The 16,696-nt window shown below is 41.1% G+C and overlaps 1 protein-coding gene and 1 long non-coding RNA gene across 2 annotated transcripts in view; both read left to right on the forward strand.

Moving 5' to 3' along the window:
• Window positions 1–16,696, forward strand: part of st3gal8 (ST3 beta-galactoside alpha-2,3-sialyltransferase 8) — a 22,260-nt gene continuing 5,564 nt past the window's right edge. The window contains exons 1-6 of the mRNA XM_029150434.2: window positions 1–141; window positions 9,127–9,435; window positions 9,662–9,767; window positions 9,851–9,986; window positions 10,828–11,021; window positions 11,102–11,281. Coding sequence (XP_029006267.1) covers window positions 9,330–9,435; window positions 9,662–9,767; window positions 9,851–9,986; window positions 10,828–11,021; window positions 11,102–11,281 — 722 coding nt within the window. The 5' untranslated portion in view covers window positions 1–141; window positions 9,127–9,329. The remainder of the gene's footprint in view (window positions 142–9,126; window positions 9,436–9,661; window positions 9,768–9,850; window positions 9,987–10,827; window positions 11,022–11,101; window positions 11,282–16,696) is intronic.
• Window positions 13,536–15,707, forward strand: LOC129604106 (uncharacterized). Its single transcript, XR_008694735.1, has 2 exons — window positions 13,536–14,106; window positions 15,064–15,707. It is a non-coding gene; the product is annotated as an uncharacterized LOC129604106 (long non-coding RNA).

Below are 16,696 nucleotides of genomic sequence, written 5' to 3' on the forward strand. Positions count from 1 at the left end.
CCGCCGAACCACCACTTCCACCCTTTCCCAGGTGGGCGGGGCTTCTTACGCCGCGAGCCACTTCGTCTCGCGCCCCCTCACTTTAACGCTGGGTCTTCACGAGAACAGAGGAGGCACATCCGCCCGCTGCCGCTACTTCGTGTGAGTTTTCCTGTTTTGCTTCTCCACGGAGCTGTTTGCCGTGTTAACCGTGTTAACCGTGTAAACCCTTCTCACACAGCTTCACCCGTTTTTCTGTCTGTGTGGGTTTTTTTATTTCTGTCGCTGGGACAGTTTTAGCTAGAAAGTTCGTCAAGTTTCTACTAACCTTTCCGCTGTTTGCTGTTGATTTTGGTGCCTGGTTCCTCTCATTTTTACCGATGTGTTTGTGTGTTTAGTTGTTGTGGTGTTGTTGTCGGTATTTTCATACAAATACTCTCACATGTGTGTCTCGCATGGGCGTGAGGGCAGATAAGGATGGGGCCGGGTGGGGGACAAACCGTCTTCACACGTTCTGTCTAGTGTCTCAGCCTCTTCATCTGATATTTGCTGTGTGTGTAGTATTTTTGTTTAGTTATTGTTGTGCTTTAGTTTTTTTTGTAACACGTCATACAGAACAGGACTACTGCTTTAAAACTTTTGTACTGCATCCATTAATAGCACGTAAATCTACTATTTTAGGTTGTGTGATCCTTGGCCGTACTGTAGTTCCCAGTCATAGCTTGTATTGTACGTAAAGCTACCGTTATGGCTAAATAGTTGTATTGTTAGTAATGTATTTCCGTTTTATTGTACTACAGATACTTTGTAAAAGCTTTCTCTGGAATTCAGCTGTCCTGTTTTATCATCTTTTAAGATAAAAGAGAGTAAGAGAGTTATTGTTTGGCTACGTCTACGAGTCACAATAACAATTTCTCTTTTTGTTAATTAAGTTGTTGTTGTTGTTGTTGTTTTGTATTTTATGTGTACTTACTATACTCCATTTTGTGCAATATCATTACACAACTTCTCTACAGTTTAAGTGTGTGTCTTCACTTGCAGACAGTTTCCGGTCGTACTTTTCCTGTTTCTATTCGTCTTAACAGCTTCCAAAAGTTCAATGACAGAGCAGTCTGGGTCTGTTTTGACTTTAGGACTTATGTTGTAGTAAGTTACTTAGTCATGCATCATATGGTAAAAGTTCCCTTCTGATTAACCTGGACAATATTGTGGTTTTGCAATACTAGGTAATGAATAAAGTAGCAGATGAAACATAATTATGAAAAATGTGCATTTGTCTACTTAAACATAAAGAGATGTGGTTGGTTGTCAGGGCCTATTCACAGCCTATGAGTGGAACAGGTTGTGTGGTCTGTGAGTCTACCTTCCTTCTCTGAATTTGGGCCGATGTAATTATAGAGGCTTGATTCTAAACAGATTCCTGCAGTCACGGCTGTCTCTAATTAGCTTTATTTCTGAAGCCGAGAATTACATATTTCACAGACGATCCTTATAATGTCATAAGGCGGAACCTTCAACAAGAAGGTTTATATCATAAAACTTGATCTGATCTTCTAAATAAAGCTGAAAACAATGTGCTAATCCGAGAACATACAATAAATATAAGATGCTTCTGTTTTTATTGAATACACCCATCCAACAATGATAGTTTTGGCAAACAGCAAGTGAACTCGAACATTTAATAACTGGTTGAATCTCCTTTGGAAGCACTAACCTCTAACTAGCGCCTTGGTCTAGGCCAGCCCAATGCTGCAGAATGTTCTGAGCAGCTTTTCCATAGTCCAAAAATGTCTGGTGCGAACAGCTGTCTGAGCTCTGTGCAGACAGCCCAGACCGGAAAACTCACACTGACTGGTGCTTACGTTTTCATTTTGACTGGGCTGTAATAGGTTAGTGGGGATTGTGCCCAGTGGCAAATTGAAAACCACTCAATCAGCTTTTTATCACATCAGATAGTAACGGAATCTATCCTACGCTTTCTATTGTAACTGAGTGGACTGACTTTGGCTGGGCCATTAGTAAACCCTTGTTTGCATAAAGTTAAACTTTGCTCCGCTTTGCAGGGCTGTCTTGCGTGATATTTGTGTGATTGTATGAATGCAAAAGGTTTTGCATACGGTTTAGGAACGCAGTATGTAGCTATGTAGCTATGTATGAACCAGTTAACATACAGGAGCACGGTAATGTTTCTTGGGGGCCTTGAATTTAAATGAAATATGTAATAGCTTTTAAGGTAATATTGTTTTGCTCATGGACCCAAAGTTTACTTCATGCTAACTAGTGCTACTCTATAGGGAAATTATTATCTGTAGCAGGCCAATGACAAACATGATAACCTTTTGGCCAGATTTTAATGCCTTTACGTTGCTTATGAATACTCTTTTCTGTTGCTGGGATGCTTTTGTTCTCTGTATCCTGCCTGAGTGTGTGTGTGTGTGCGGGGGGAAAGTTAAGTTTAGAGAAAAGAAACTTAAGTTTAATTTGCCTAGATTGTTTAATTTTTATATAAGAAGTACATCAAGTTAAATGCAATGTTTGGATTCAGTGTTCAGTGCTGAGAAATTATCATTTTTTCCTCCAGTAAGGCGCCTCAGCACATGGTTTGCCGTGGGCTCAAAAACTACAACTAGTGCTTCCTGGTTTCCTTTGTACCTGCCCCAGCTATGGTCAGGTTGAGAGGGGGTGGGGCCAGACTGAGAGGGGGCGGAGCCAACCAGTTGGAGTGCAGTTGATTGCAGCACTAATATTTAATGGCCGGATGACCTGCTCTGGATTATTTAGAAGACAGCGAGTTCTATAGTGTTAGAACAGTCTGATATTCAGGGTTACTTGTATGATCCAGAGTGCAGCCCAGACAAGTTACAGTACTTTGAGTGGACGAAGCCAAAAGGCAGGGCAGCTGACAACAGGGGCAGCTTAGAGGAGCTGAGTGCAGGAGACATCTGATGGTCTGTACCACAGGCCGTTGTTTAATATCCCTGTGCTGAATTTCCCTGCTGCTGATTTTGTTCAGATGAAGTTGCGGATTCTGCTGCTGACGACACGCCATATCAGTTTTGGGCTACATGTGGACAGAGGAGCTGGAAAGTAGCTTCGGGATGTATGTTGCAGTCAGTTTTGTCATAGCCTTTTTTTTTCCTTCAGTGTTTTTGGTCTTCACAACTTCAAGGGTTGAAGAGTTAAAATAAAGTCTCAACTATTATGTCAGTAAGTGCAGCTGTGTGTGTGTGTGTGTGTGTGTGTGTGTGTGTGTGTGTGTGTGTGTGTGTGTGTGTGTGTGTGTGTGTGTGTGTGTGTGTGTGTGTGTGTGTGTGTGTGTGTGTGTGTGTGTGTGTGTGTGTGTGTCATGTTTTCCAGAGGTCGTCCTAAACCTTTCCTTGAAGCTTAAGCTCTACTAATTTTCCATGCTGTTTTTGGACAGAGAAGACAACGTGCTTCTCTGGAAAGTGAAAAGTTTACACAAGGGGAGAATAATAAACTGTTTCTGCCTTGGTTACAGCAGAGGTTTATGGATTTTCCCTTTTTTATTCAGGTTTCAAATACTAGTGGTAAAGGTTCTTTACCCTGAAACTGATTTGTAACTACCTGCCTAACAATGAGCAGACCCCTCTCCTGTGGTATCTGGTTTTCAGAAATCTGTAGCAATACTGCAGGCTTCAGGAATGACTCTCCCTAGGTTCACCCTAGTATCATCTCTAGCCAGACATACAGCACACTTTTAAAGGTCATCAACTTGCTGCCAGTTTATGATTTTATGGAATAGAATTAGATGCACGGTATACTTGGAAACACACCCCTCCCAGTTTTGCTCTTGTAAAACTCCCCCACTTCCTCATGCATTATTGTTCCTCTTCAACAAAACAGACGTCATAGTGATTAGAAATTCACTATCATTTGCTCCATTTGTCAATGTTCTAAACGCTCATAAATGTCAAATTATTAGGCATTATAATTAGCAGCACAACTGCAGGAAGTGAACAGCGCATGAGCCTCATATTTAATAGTTTCAGTTGTAGATATAAAACAAAACATGCGCCTTTCTGGACTCTAGATTTTTTAAAGGCATTTCTAGATGCTGGATTCATATAAAAAATGCCTTTTTTATATAGATAGGTAAATATGTAACATAATTTGTACTTTTTTGCCATCAATATTTTAAGCTAGGAGTTTAAATGAGCATTTTATCTCTAAAATGTATAGACAGGTCTTTAGCAAATATTTGGCGCTAATAAGCTTGAGTATGAAGTTCATGTTCTTCAAAAAGAAAAAGAAAAAAGGTGTGAGAAAAGGAAAAGCTAAATGCATAAATCTTTCTTTTAAAAATTTTGAAAAATAAATAAACGTAAACATTAATACATGTTTTACTGGAAATATAAGCATTTATACATTTATTTTTCCAAAGTTTTATATATTTGTATAATTATAATTTAAAAATTAGTCCATTTATTTCCTTTTTTCCTTTATATTTGATTATGGCGGTTTTGGTTCTCTATATATGAAAGCAGTAGCAGTTACTTTGCATCCTCTGGCAGTGTGACATGTCCCAGCTGCACACTGCATCTGTCTCTGCACGTAGTGTCCTGGCGCCCTATGGCAATAGTTTATTATTTCAGACACATTTTGTTTCATAAGTCATAACCATGCATGTACAGAGCGCTCACACAGGAATCTGAAACATCGGTCCATCAACTAGAGTAGTTCTACAGCAGCGGCACAGCTGCAGGAAGTGAACAGCGCATGAGCCTCATATTTAATAGTTTCAGTTGTAGATATAAAACAAAACATGCGCCTTTTATGGACTCTAGATTTTTTAAAGGCATTTCTAGATGCTGGATATCTAAGTACAGTGTATGTTTTCTTGATTTATTTTCTAATTGCCTCATTTTTGCTTTCTGTTTCTGTTAAGGACATTTCTAAGTGACCCCAAACCTTTGTACTGTGTACTGTAATGTACTGTGCATTATCTCACACATTCACTTAACTGTTGTCATTGCAGTCAGACATGTTTGCTGTGTACAATCTTTGGCTCTCAAGCAGTTGATTCAGCATTGAAGAACCAGAATATTGAGACACCACTCCTTGTAAGGTTCGCGGGTTGCTGGAGCTTATCCCAGATGTCGTCTGGATAGGAGGTGGGGTACACCCTGGTTAGTCAATCAACCAAGTCCATGTGTTTGGACGGTAGGAAAAGGCCCAAGTGAACCTATGCAGACGGGGGGGGAAATCTCTCCCCCTCTGGAATCTATGGAATAATACTTTATACGGTGCTGGATGTTTTGAACGCTAGAAGATAGGCTACTGCAGTCTCGAGTGGTCTTTAAGGGTTTTCTAGGCCAGCTGTCGATTGTTCGGATACCTGAACTGGGCAGTTACTGTGCATCCATCTAAATATAGCTGCACGTCTTGCAGACCCATCTCACAAAGTAGAGAAAGTCATGTTACAGTCTTTGCAGTACAGTAATCTGTGGCATTTGCTGCAAACAGGAGACTTTTGTTCTCTCACTTTAGTCTTTGGGGCAGCGCCTCCGCACACGCAACCTTAGAACCCTGTTAAATCTGCACTAAGACTGGTCAGAAGTGATGCCTGAACTCAAGATACCTGGAATCCCAAAAATCATAGCTGCCAGTTCCACAGTTGACAAAGTACAAGAACGGAAAACGCCCTTATACAAAGGTAAAGAAGGTAACACAGGGTACTAAAAGTAAAAGTAGGCATTAGTTTTCGAGTTTTAAAAAACACAATTTATGTAAAAGGTAGACTTATGTTGCTCATGTAGAGAGAGAAGGTTGGTGAGTTAGATTCATTAGAGCTCCACTTCTGCCATTCACTATCTAAAAGGCGCTCATGTTTTTCAGTATGAAGCAGGCAAGAGTCTTATCTTCCACTATGTAAACAACCTAAACTAAAATAAGCTTTAATCTTCATCAGTGAGGAATTCTGTGGGAGAACTGACACCAGCCTTCCTAGCGCTGGTGTTATCATCAGTCTGTCTCCATCAGCAGAGCAGCTGCTTTCCATCTTGGCTTCAGCACAGAATGCAAAGGTCGTAGGGGGAACACAGGAAAGCGTGTTGTCAGATGTTTTTCTCAGTACAGGAACCACCAACTCCTAAGACTCCTAAGACACACAGACATTTGTCCTGTTTGGAGACAATGACACCAGCCCCCAGACACACACCCAACAGAACCCAAAATAGCATACGGCTGATGGTCGTTGCATAGTTTAACTGCTGTGCCTGGCTGAATTTACGCATTCAAAAAGAAAAACATCTAGGAAGCATCTGTCTCCAATGTAAATCAGTGAACTGTGCTTTGATAAGGTTTGTATGAGGTGGAGAAATCTAATCACGGTGTAAGAATTTGCATGACGAGGACCCTGTTCTGGGTCAGGCCCTGCATAAAGTAGGATGACACTCTCCCCCTTTACCATTTGACGCCATCAGGACATGGCAATGTCCCAAACTCGTTTGCATATAATTTGACGTATGTCGACTCTGACTTTACATTTAACAATTAGGACACAGGCTGGAACAGGAGATGACTTCTGCAAAGGGATTAATTTGATTTATTTTAACAGTTCTAATGCTAACAAAATACTTACTCAAGCAAGTATTTCCTTTAACAACAAACAAGAAAATATAGTTATCTATACTCACCAACCTTAATCTTGATGTGTACCATTAGTCGGACTATTTGAGTGGAGCAAAAGGCAGAGAAGCGTGTGACACCATGCATTGTACTTCATGCTTAAGAGCAGGCCTGTTAAAATACTTTAAGAAAAGCTGAGTACTGTAAATGCTTCTGCTCCCCTGCCACAAAAACAGCCCTCTCCTCATCAGTGTCCTCTGTCATGGCCTCCCACTCATTATGGGACTCCGGCATCACAGATCAGTGTCATGTATATAGATGTGTTTAATAAAGTAAGCATGAAGCAAGCTAAAGTGTGGCTGGAGCTGTTGTCAGACCATCCCATGCATACGAACAACTTCAGACACAAATGGCTCCGTCTGTCAGCGATACATTATATGATAAAATAACGACAATACCTATATTGTACATAATAATTTGTTTAACAAAATATACAATTTCAACTTGTGATCATAATTTAAAGCATTTGCTTGTTTGTTCGAAGCCTAAGCATTCATTCAAAGTAGCAGGATGCCGAAGGGCTCAGGTTACTGTATAACAATGAAATAAATGACTTTTTTCTCACCCTGATCAGACAGACGTGAAGCATTTACATGTACTTTACAGCTCTTATAGATGTAGTCTGTTTTTCACAACTGCAGTAAAGGGGTTCTTTGAAATACAATTTTTGTGGGTGACAAAACCTTTGGGCCGAAACCGATACCAAGACCAGTATCGTCAACATTTCCACCTTGTAATGGGCACCATACACTCAACTACACTCATCAGATCAGACACACAAAAATGAAAATAAAAGCCCAGATGTTTAAGTAAGTGTAGAGGTAACAAAGTGATAAACACTGCTGTTATTATTTAATCTGATGTTTGACATTAATGACAAAAGACAAAACAGTTGGTGCAGACTAATTCTGGAACTTCCTGGTTTAGTATATATTTAGCTGCAAATTTCATTGCTAAAAAATAATTCTTTAACAATATCGATTGATTGTGGATTGTTGTGAGCTGCCTCTGTGTCAGAGCCCTTTGTACCAGAACAGGTTTGTACATTGGAACTCTGCACTAACGTGCTGGCGCAGAGGCCAATCCGGCGTTTCTGTCAGGAACCTTTCCTAACTCTTCTTAGACCGCTGCATATTTGTGCCTGGGAAGCATTCACATATATTATATATATACATACATATATTACATATATTAATATGTGAGTAACTTAAAGTGTTAATTGGCGTCTGTTCATACTCACTTTATGCTGTTTGTCGAGTGTGGGGGGGTGTTGTCTGGAGTGAGTGAAACTCATTGGAACCATGGGGTTGTTTGGCTCTTTTCTGTTAAAAAGTGTATGAACTCACAGCAGCTGTTCAAGCATTTTGGTTAATGTAGTTACCTCTGTCTTCAGTCAGATGTAATCTCATCTGTCTTTAATCTTTAAATGTCACCTGGTCATTTGTGTGCCTGCTCGTTGTATTACTGTTTTTTAGATGCCTTTTTTTCTCAAATTAATCATTAATAAGCAAAATCTTATCCACAATTGAATGTTTGCTGTACCTGTGAGCAAAACACTATTTTTTGGCTTTGGTATTAATACATTAGAGAGAGTCACATGGTAAAAGTGTGGTTAAGGGAAACAAGTGATGAGAGATGAGAGATGTGAAGAAAAATAAACAAGACTTGACACGTTTATTATGGAGCAGTAAGGGAATTGCAACCATGAAGAAAGTTTCATTGATCTTTAGGAGCGAGAAACCAGACTTTTTATGTAGTTTTATAGAAGCCTGTTCCTGCTTAACTCCGTGACATTTCCCAAAACACAGCAAGAAAAAACAAAACAGAAACATGTAAGGAAACACCGTGAGATTTCAGATTATTAAAAAACACAGCTCGCTCCTGTTTGTACTGTAATCAGGCCACTGGAGAGGATTTTCAGCAGGAATTACATTCAGTAGTTCGGCCAATTGTTACAAGCTGTCTGAACTCGTGCAAAGCAAGCAAAGATCTACTTGAAGTAACAGACCTAGAAAATGCAAACTTATAATATAGGGGCGCAAGTCTCGTCCTGCATGCTGATAGTTTAGTTGTATTGGTAGCTGTCAGTCACACAATAGCGTAGTGAAATGAATGCATTCGAGTCAGCTGATTCGAGAAGCAGGAGCTGAAAGTAGAGAAGTAGAGACCTGGACCCAGATCTGGTTGGTATTCACACACTGAGTGTCTGCAGGAAGACATTCCTGCAGATGAATGGGGGAGTGGGTCTGGGAAGGAACAAAAAAGAAAGGAAGAGAGGAAGCACGTTCGCTTCTGACAAAAGAAACAAAGAAAAGCAGTGTTGTTATCATCATTGTTATGTTTGTTATGGTTTTTAGATATCTGGTATAGAAAGAGTGAAGAGTTTATGTCATTAACCAACACTGTTAGTTGGCTACATTTAAGAATGTTTTAATTGGCAGACAATTATAATGTTGTAATATTTTCTCCTCTCATTTTGTGTTTTTCCTCGACAAACAGAGGCTGCTTCCACCAGACGGAGATCCGCGTTGAAGTTCTGCTTTCATGGAGATAAACCTGAGTGGAGAGGAAACACCGTCGAGCAAAATGACCAGATGACAGCCGCTTACACACTTTAGCTATGCTGACATAGCAGCAGTCAATTGTTGGCGCAACGACACAACTCCCTTCCTGCCCGCTGTCGACACATCATCCTCCCAGCCATGTTGCTGAGGAGGAAGCTGTGCATTGTTGTGGTGATTACCGCCGTCCTATTCTTCGCCATGCGGGACATGCACAGGCGCCCTGACCTGACGCCGCCAGTGACAGGTGATGTCATCATCACTGAGAATTGCTTTTAGCCACGTGTATCTAATACACTGTGTGAGACAGCACATACTAGTAGCGTCCATTGTAGTAGTTGTAGTCGTAGGATGAGTGATGGTAGGTCCAGTATTAGCACTAAACCATGTGACAGGCATGTGATCATCTAGTAACACTCTTTTATATATTTCATGATGCATAGATCTCTGACTCTGTTTTTTAATGTTGGCAGTGGCTAAACCCACCATCCTCACCCCTGCCCCCCACAGAACGTCGACCCCTTCCATCACCAAAGAGTCCAAGGAGAAACCTGAGGACAATAATGAGGTTGAACTGAAGTAAGACACAGGAGGTCACGGGTTACATATGTCCCCCGATTCCCAGCTCACCAGTCTGACTCCTCGTTGTTGTCCTCGTTTAGGTCTTGTGGGTGTCCTGAGTCCTGTGTTGCAGATCTGGGAAAGTCAGAATGGTTCAGCAAACGCTACGACCCCAACCAGCAGCCGGTCCTCCTGAGGAAAAACAACTTTACAGTTGACGCCCTAAAGTGGTGGCAGGTAAGAGCAGAGCAGTCGCTAGACATGGAAAAGGGTTTTCAGCTGTTTTCAAGTTTAGTTCTGAGGCAGCTCAAGCACTGCCTGGCTAAATCAATACACCATGCATAAATCAGACGTATACATATCCCTGATGCACTGACTTTATACAGTAATAACACCAAAGCAACTTTTAGCGTAAGGGGGTTTCCTGGTTTCCCTTTCTTTCTTTGTGTAATAACAAACTGTGGTTCACAAAAAGCTCCAAAGAATAATGCCTGTTACTGGAACTGTTTACTGGCTGCACACTACAAATAACTTGACAACACTGAATTGATGATAACATTAACCATCAGTAAATCACCAGCATGCAAAAGGAGAATTTGTTAGAAGACCAAGGTAGTATGTGATACTGTGTATACTGCATGATGTGCATACAATGAGTTTGAGTGAATAGCTTTGACTAAATATTTGCTTCAGAATATTTAAGTAAATTGTGTCTTAATTTTGTCCCTGTGGACGCTGTCAGCAGTCTGGTTGAGGAGACGGGCATCAAAGTCTGTTCCCTGCATTTAAAGATTAAGTCTTGCTGCAGAAACCATTAGTAGATTAAAAGAGGCGCGGGGGTGGCGGGAGGTGGAAATGCTGCTGGCATCATCAGTCTGAACCACAGTATGCTGTTTATTGTGTGTGTGACTGTGTATAAACGAACAACCAGGGCTGAATGCTGTACAGTGGATACACTCAAAGTGTAAATGACTCACCTGATGATTATGTTCAGTGTGTCCAATAGATATGACAGCAGATTATATACTTGTTGTTTACTGTTAATTAAAGCGGTAACAGTTCTGTTCGACCACTTCAGAGTCTTCAGCAGGCCAGTAGCGACCAGCCTCTGGAGAACGTTTTGTCCGACATGTTCCGGGTCATTTCCCCGCCCAAGTTGGACTTCAAGTCCGTCCCGACCCGTTGCTGGAGATGTGCAGTGGTTGGAAACTCTGGCAACCTGCTAAATTCTGGACATGGCCAGCTGATAGACTCCCACGACTTTGTGATCCGGTATGTTTACACAGCGCTAACACACATCACACCCCTTCTTTTTGTCTTTCTTACATCATCATCATCATCATCTTTCTCAGGATGAACAAGGCAATGACTGTAGGGTTTGAAAAAGATGTCGGGAAAAATACGACGCATCACTTCCTGTACCCAGAGAGCGCAGTGGACGTTAAACATGGAGTCAGTCTGGTCCTGTTGCCGTTTAAACTGAAAGACCTGGAGTGGCTCACCAGCGCGTTGTCCACCGGCCACATCAAAAGGTAAAAAATTCAATTCAATTCAATTCAATTTTATTTATATAGCGCCAAATCACAACAAAGTTATTTCAAGGCACTTTACAAAGTAAGGTTTAAAACCTCACACAACTAAGCCCAACAAATCCCACATACAGCAAGCCTTTAATTTGACAGCAACAGTGGAGAGGAAAAACTCCCTCTCTAACGAGGAAGAAACCTCCAGCAGAACCAGACTGGATGTGGGCGGCCATCTGCCTCGACCGGTTGGGGTGAGAGGATAGAGAGATAGAAAAGCACAGCAACAGCAACAAGCAACAACAAGCAACAACAGAGCACAGGCAGGATGGTAGGACCAGGGACTGGATGCAGGCAGGATGGTTGGATCCGCAGCTGCCCATCACAGACACCAAACTTTGAGTCCAATGATACCTGTGGGTGAGGACAGAGAGGGAGAAAGAGTGGGGGTGGGGGGGAGAGAGGAGAGAAGCACAGCTACTGGACAGAAAGAGACAAGGTTAGTTAAACATGGGACAATGATGGGAGGTTATGGGACAGAGGAGGTAGAAGGAAACAGAGGAGCTCAGTGTATAAATTAAGTCCCCCAGCAGTTTATGTCTATTGCAGCTTAACTAAGAGATGGTTCCTGTGACTAACAATAATTGCCAGTGACCTGAACCATCTCTAACTATAAGCTTTATCAAAAAGGAAGGTTTTAAGCCTAATCTTAAAGGTGGAGAGTGTGTCAGCTTCTCGAACCTGAAGAGGGAGCTGGTTCCAGAGGAGAGGAGCTTGGTAGCTAAAAGCTCTGCCCCCTGTTCTACATTTAAACACTCTAGGAACCGCAAGTAGCCCAGCGCTCTGAGAACGAAGTGTTCTGCTGGGAGCATAAGGAACTATAAGGTCTTTAAGATAAGAAGGAGCTTTATCATTGAGTACTTTGTAGGTGAGTAGGAGAATTTTAAATTCTATCCTACATTTTACAGGCAGCCAGTGCAGAGAAGCTAATGTAGGAGAAATGTGATCTCTCTTTCTAAGTCCTGTCAGAACTCTGGCTGCAGCATTTTGAATGAGCTGTAGGTTTTTTAAGGAGCTGTTAGGACATCCTATGAGTAAGGAGTTACAGTAGTCCAGCCTAGAGGTAACAAATGCATGGATCAGTTTCTCTGCATCGCTCTGAGAGAGGATGCTTCTGATTTTAACTATATTTCTAAGGTGGAAGTAGGCGGTTCTGGAGATTTGTTTAATGTATGATGTAAAAGAGAGATCCTGGTCAAACATGACACCAAGGTTCCTCACAGTAGAATCTGAAGCTAATGTTATGCCATCCAGGGTGGCTATCTGACTCAATAGTGTCTCTCTCAGATTTTTAGGCCCAACAATAAGAATCTCGGTTTTATCTGAGTTTAGTTGAAGGAAGTTTTGGGACATCCAGGATTTGATGTCTTTTAAACAACCCTGAATTTTGACTAGTTGATCTGTTTCATTTGGTTCCAAGGACATGTATAGCTGAGTATCATCTGCGTAAAAATGAAAATTAATAGAATGCTTTCTAATGATCTCACCTAGAGGAGACATGTATAAGCTAAACAGAATTGGACCCAGCACAGAACCCTGTGGAACTCCATAGCTAATCCTTGTGCGTGTGGAGAATTTATCATTAACATGAACAAACTGGAATCTGTTCAACAAATAGGATTTAAACCATCCCAATGCTGTTCCATTAATCCCGATTCTATGTTCTAGTGTCTGTAATAGAATGTGATGATCAATTGTATCAAATGCAGCACTAAGATCTAACAGGACAAGGACAGAAACTAGACCATTGTCCGAAGCTAATAGAAGATCATTAGTGACTCTAACCAGAGCTGTTTCTGTGCTATGATGTTTTCTAAATCCTGACTGAAAATCTTCATACAGGTTAGTCCCACTAAGGTGGTCAGATAATTGTTTAGCCACGATTTTTTCCAGAATCTTGGAAATAAAGGGTAAATTTGAAATGGGCCTATAGTTGGCTAGTTGTCCAGGGTCAAGGGTTGGTTTTTTCAATAGAGGTTTGACCACAGCCACCTTAAAAGCCTGTGGTACATAGCCTAGTTGTAAAGATTGGTTGATTTGATTTAATATGGATGAGCTGATTAAAGGTAGAACTTCTTTGAGTAATCTGGTTGGGGTTGGATCTAAAAGACAAGTGGACGACTTGGAAGAGTTAATTATTGAGGTTAACTCCATATGAGTTATGGGGGAGAAGCTGTCTAGGTAAGACAGAGGATTTAATAAATTTAAAGGGCCCATATCATGCAAAATCCACTTTTTAGACATTTTGGAGCGTTCCTATGACTCTATGGGTCACATATACACACACTGAGCACGGTAGAAATGCATTTCCTGCTTTTTTCACATTTTGAAAACGTAAATTTTCTTATCCAATGAAAACAGCCACGACCTACTCTGAGGCCGTTCCCCAGTTCTCGTCACACTGGTTGAAAGTTCTCCTTGCAAATCCTGAACCACCACCCCCACAATGATCCCGAACCAAAACTGGACTTCCGCCATTTCCCCCCTCTCACTCACCGTGAACAGACCAGCACGGCAGCGCCCAAGTCCTCCCATAGAAATAGTTCGGTTCTTGGGTGTTCTAACCAACACCAAAGTCTATTCATTTTACCAGGGAACAACAAGTGAGGATTTGTGGGTCACTTTTATTTTTAACGGACCGGTGCCAGAAACACTGCCTCAGCATTTATACGTATGTGCATTTCAAACGAGGGTGCGTACAATGCTGGATTTGTTTCACGGCTCCTGTTGGAAAAAAAGGACCTATTCCTAAAGTCCGTCATCCACTCACTGAAGTAAGTACATGCTTGATATTTATAATGTTTTAAAATGTTAGTTTGTCCGTTTAAATGTAGTAACCTATGTGTGGGGCAAGTTACTAGCTAGCTATGCTAACGGCTACAGCAAGTCGAGCCTTTGTCCCCTTCAAATGTGCTCATGTGGGCTCGTGCAGCCACACACCTGTGTGGAGAAAAGCTAATGACTATCGGCATCGAGCGGCTACAGGCAGGGAGCGGTGGGTCTAGCGTCTGTCCTTTTTCTGTAATCACATACACCTGCGGAGAACAGCTGATCGTTATCGCCCTTCCAGCAGCGACAGACAGGAAGCGGTGGATCTAGCTCGCTGTAGTAAGTTTGTGCTTGATACTTGTGATATCTAAATATGTTAGTTGGGTCTGTTTAAAATGCAGTAACCCACATGTGAGACAAGCTAATCGCTAGCGTCGCTAACGGCTACAGTGAGTCAACTGAGCCTTTGTCCCTTTCAAATGTGCTACTCTGAGTTGGTGCAACCACACACCTGTGTGGGGAACAGCTAATAGCGATGGGCCTTCGATCGGCGACAGGCAGGAAACGGTGGATCGAGCCTTTGTCCTGTTGACGTGCTGCCGCTCCTGTTTGTGTTGCGTTAGCCGTTAGCATGCCTTTAGGCCTTTGCACTTTAGAGCTACAGCTGGTCGATCGCTACAAAAAGAACCTGCAGATGAACGCGGTTGTGTTTGTTATTACCCCGTCCTGTATCACAGCCTAAATCAACTTGTGATTTGGGGTTATGTCATTGTTCTATCAAATTCTAACATGATTAGTTGGAATGATTACTGTGTTGTGTTTCAAGCTTAGTTGCTAATTAGTCACATCTCTACAATACCTGCTGCTTATCTGGTCAGTTACCGATAGCTTGTACCATAGCCATTATATTTGTAGGACCAATACAATTTACAGTAAATGTAACAGTCTTTTCTATACTGTAGGAGGGCAAATCCCAGTTGCCCACATGCAAGGAGGCTGTCAAACAGAGAAATCACTGCAGACTGTTGGTACACAGACATCTGCTGCCCAGCTCAGGAGTAAAGGTATGTAAGTTTGTATGTACCAACAGTAAGATAGGTAATAGAAGATTTTAATTGGTATATACTGTTTAGATTTTATATTTGAATTGTAACAACTGTTTATCTGTTGTTTTAGCACAGACAGGCCTGTCCTCTTGTTTGGTTTAATTTTTTGTCTGGTATTGTGTGTTCTTACATTAGAGAAGGTTTTGACCTACATAATAATTAACATTTCACTAATCTACAATTCTGATTGCACTACCTTTTGTTTTGATGAGGTGATGGTGAGGACAGCCACAGCTTCCATCTGGTAGAGGACTGCTTCCGCTCAGTCTTCCAAATAGTGATGAGAACAAGGATCACCACATCTCCCTGTTTACCCTACTTTCATGCATTTCGTCTGCAAGGCCCTGCAAAAGCTTCTCCTTCGTCCTCAAACCCCCAGACTTCTTAATTAACTCAGTAACCTATACATTGCACATTGGAGTGTGAAGGTAACAGTTTGTTCTAGCTTTGGCGTAGTGGTGTATTTTTTTGGTTTACAATAAAGTTGGCTTTAACTATTATGTATTTCACTGAACTCTGTTTCTGAAGGGAAAACACTTTTATTTAGGAAATCATAGTATTGAAATTACATGTTTTTCTCTTTCTAATATGGTAAGCTATAAAGTTGAAGCGGCCATAAATAAAACGCATATAAATTATTAAGAATTTTTTTAACTTTATTTATATATGAGTGTTGCACTCACAAAAAACACATTTTTACTCAAACGGTAAAGGAGTTATTCTACAGGTGGTCTACATCAATCATACTATGAGTGTTTTAGTGTTTTATCCATCAGGAAACTGCCTTCATCTACAACCCAAGCATGAAGAGATGGCAACTCAGATTCTTCACCCCAGGAATCCTCAGCACCAGCTCACTAGCCTCTGTAGACTAGATACCTGTAACAACTTTAGATACAGAGACATATTACTGTCAAATTTATCATGAATGACAAAAAACATAATTAAAAGCAGTAAAAATACGTTAGGTCAATATATAATTTGAACCAATGCTTTTTGTTCCCAGGTAGGTCATGCAGTGATTGCTCTAAATATTAATGCACATTTTTTAAATAAAATTGTCAGAGCAGCAGCACAAGTAAGACAAAAACAGTGAAATGTGTAAATGTAAAATGTATTTATATTATTTCAGCTATGCTCTCAAACTTATTTATTTGTATAATGTGAGCTAAAGTAGTGTTTTCTATTAGTGAGAGTTTTCCAGGTAAGTCGTGTTGTGAATATTGAAGCTGCACACGCCATTTAGCATTCGCATTAGCAACCGCTAGTCGCTTTGCAAATTACATAAATCAATTAAATTGAAGTAAATGCGACATTACCAATGAGACACATCTTGCATCAGCCGAAATGTGGTGACTTCAACAGCCTCCTCTTCAGCTTCAGGGTCAGATTCGGGATCGTAGATGTATGGTTCTACTACGCTATGAACCAGCTGACTAATGTCGTGCAGTTCTGTAGTGGGTCGTCTTCTTCTGTGGTGGATTGCATT

The sequence above is a fragment of the Betta splendens genome, chromosome 5, assembly GCF_900634795.4.
Source record: "Betta splendens chromosome 5, fBetSpl5.4, whole genome shotgun sequence".
NCBI lineage: Eukaryota > Metazoa > Chordata > Actinopteri > Anabantiformes > Osphronemidae > Betta > Betta splendens.